Below are 3,424 nucleotides of genomic sequence, written 5' to 3' on the forward strand. Positions count from 1 at the left end.
TCTCCTGCAGAGTTTAGCTCCAACCCTAAAAACCCTGGGGAAAAAAAACCTAACTGCATCCTGAAGACCTTGATTAGCTGGTTCAGGTGTGTTTGATTAGGGTTGGAGCTAAACTCTGCAGGGACACCGGCCCACCAGGATCAACGTTCCCCACCCCTGAGCTAGAGGACGCGCACAACTGCAAGTCAGTTTGGAGTAAACAAACACGCGCCAAGTAGATTTCATTTAAAAACCGTTTAATAATTTCTTAGACGCTCATAAAAACCTTTTCATTCCCACACTTTAAACGATAAATCAGTTGATTCAAAATGAACGTAGAAGTGCTCCCTCGATATTTCTACAAGAAACTTGTCTTATTGTCGATTCCTTACCTTGGCATAACAGCATGTGATCAAAACCAGCGGTAACAGATACCCAATCACGAGAATAGTCACTTTATAAGTGTGCTTGGCCACTCGTTCGGTCCATATCTCCCAGCAGAACGTGCTATTGGGAGCATTGGGGTAATCTGTCAAATTATGGTGCTGCGCAACCGGGACTGCAAAGATGAAGGAAAGCATCCAAATGACACAGACGCCAATGAGCGCATTCCTCCGGTTGCGAATGCACGGGGACTTTTTGGAGAGCACCACGGCAATGTACCTGTCCACCGACATGGCCACAAGCGTGAAAATGCTCACCAGCATGCTAACCCCGACAAAATAGTGCACAAATTTACACAGAAAAGCCCCGAAGATCCACTCGGGAAGAGAGTATATAGTGGCCTGAAACGGGACGCAAAACAGGAGGAAAGATAAATCTGCTATGCTGAGATTTAGGATAAAAATGTTAGTGGTGCTTCTCGAGCGCGTCGACTTTATTTTCCCAATGACAATCATCACTAGAGTGTTTCCAATGATTCCCACAAAAAATATACATCCGAATATGACGGGCACAATAACAACCTCCGGACCGAAACTGTCGGTCGTGTGGTTCGTGTCCATGTGCTCCTCTGTCCAAATTTCCGTTTCATTTCGGGATAACCCCATGTTTAGCCTACACGGATTCAATAAGTCCGGTCGTAACAAAGAAACAAAAAAACATAAATCCGTTCAGAAGCACAGAACAATCATTCCCCTGTTTGATTTGTCATATTCTCAAGTTAGCGCGCACTAATAAATCTTTGGCTCGTTTGTGGAGAACTCCGGAAGGCTGGGAAATGCACCGGCTGGGTGTGAGGCACTAGCGAGAACGCACATCATACTACACTGGCGCGTGCTCTCTTTCCCGGCAAGAAGACGTTGGGACACTGCCACACGCTCAGTGCGTAAAGTTTCCGCACGGAAGCGCTTAAAACGACCCTGCGTCATGATTTGGCCATGATCTATTCAGTGTTATAATAGGAGAGCTTCTCTGAAGTTTAATTAACCTAATAACTATTTTTTTTTTACTTGTCATAAAGATAACTATGTCGTTGGGTCAAAGAGCACTGAAATGTTTGTTTGTCATTATGAACTTGACTTCATCTAGAAAAATGTCTGAGGACCTTTACACTTGTTCTCACATTATCTTAAGGTGTCACGATACAGATAACCTATAGTACCACTCGCAGACTCAGTCCCTCGCTTGTTTGTAGGTTGCATTTGATCAGCTAGGCTACCACTGCTGAAATACAAAACTCACAAACATGTTTTTAATATAGCCTAAGTATATACCCTGCTGAAGAAAAAACAAACAAACAATAGACACCATCACAACATTTGTAATGGTTTTACTGTTAATAATGGGAATGGTATTGGTTTTAATGGAAACTGTAATGGATGGTCACCTTCTATTGGTGTAAAAATGGTTAAAAGTTGATGGTTTGTAATGCTTGTAATGGTATCTGTAGTGGAAACCATTCATTTTTTTTAATTTTTTTTTTGTGATGGTTCTATTGTTTTGTTTTGTTTTCAGCAAGGTACTTTTCATGTATTATTGGTACTCTCATTGCCTAGTCTTTTATAAGAATCTACTACCACAAGTAGCATTCCACCCACACAAATAACCTTAATAAAATGACGCAAGACTGTTCAATGAACTCAATAAAAGAATATCCATAAACAGTTTCCGGGATTTTATAGCAGCTGTTGCTGTGACATGTTTGCTGTTTTTATAATAGGCCTATGTTCCTCGGTACACTTATTGTTATGCAAAATGTTAGTTAGCCTGAGATTTAAAAGCAACACATTATTGTGAAGAGGCTACAGGTACAGTGATAGCAGGGGTTCCCACTCTCACATGGAATTTTGACTAACGCCAAAAAGTCTGTTTCAAAATTCATGTTGTTCTGGCCAAGAATTGCCTATTAACAGTAAAGCTGCAGGATTTGAGGCTTCTCAACTACTTTGGGCACCACAACACAGCAAACCATGTTCGTCTGTGTTTGAATCAAATTGTCTGTTCACAGCTTAAACAGCTTGGCCTGTTATGGATGGTATTTTTCCAAATGATGCGATTTGATATGTATATTAGTAATATGGAGAGAGAGTGGTTCTTGTAATAATTTTGTTCTCCAAAAGTTACAGAGCTGAGAATGACTTCACCTGTAATTCCATCATATAATTTTGAGACATTTGATAGATTCCATTACTTCCACAGTGATGATGAGCTCATCATCAGTGCATTTCATTTCTGCAGCATCCAGTGATGTTCAAGTCATTTAATGAATCTAGCTTCCTCACAGCAACTGATATGATTAAAAAATAACAACAAAAAGTAAAAAAGACCACCAACATCAAACTTAGAGGTATATCATTCTTTCTGGAATTCAATATAAGCTAAGGAGAATTTTGATGGCCATTCATCTCTTTCGTTTAGTCGATCAGCTTTAATTCTGTAAATATCATCAAGCTGGTTGAAATAAAGTGGCATTTGCAATCTTACACAGACTGTCAGGGGGCCTTGGGTAAGGAAAGCAATTTTCCAATAACCACTGTCCACAGCCTTTCTAAGCTTTGAACGAACATTGTCATAACTGCTCAAATGCTCTACAATATTGTATTTGACTCCCATTAAAAAAGAGTCCAGTCTTATTCCAGTAATAAACAATAATAGAGTTTATATTTAGATTCCCTGAATCATGAGGTTTTTAGTTTCCAGTAGGATGGTTTGAAATCCTAATTATTATATAAACTGGCTTGCGGTTCGTTAGAATAGAGTGAAGAATGCTGACATATTCTGAGCAGCAACAGGTTTAGTATTGAGCCAAAAGTCTATTTGAGAAAGAAGTCTTTGTTACACAAGGCAAATGTTCTAGAAAATGTAATCCTCTAAAGCCGTTCCTCAGCATATTGACACACCTGCCGAATGCTCATGACAAAACATCGTCCCATTCACATATCTACAAATTGACATAATTAATTATAGAAATTATTCTTGATAAAAAACAAACAAACAAAATGGA

General features: G+C 39.4%; 1 protein-coding gene across 1 annotated transcript in view; it reads right to left on the reverse strand.

The window, feature by feature from the left end:
- Positions 1-1,249, reverse strand: part of LOC306880119 (galanin receptor type 1-like) — an 82,453-nt gene extending 81,204 nt beyond the window's left edge. The window contains exon 1 of the mRNA XM_079433439.1: positions 372-1,249. Coding sequence (XP_079289565.1) covers positions 372-1,028 — 657 coding nt within the window. The 5' untranslated portion in view covers positions 1,029-1,249. The remainder of the gene's footprint in view (positions 1-371) is intronic.
- Positions 1,250-3,424: the final 2,175 nt, after the last annotated feature.

This window comes from Barbus barbus (assembly GCF_936440315.1).
Source record: "Barbus barbus genome assembly, chromosome: 1".
Taxonomy (NCBI): domain Eukaryota; kingdom Metazoa; phylum Chordata; class Actinopteri; order Cypriniformes; family Cyprinidae; genus Barbus; species Barbus barbus.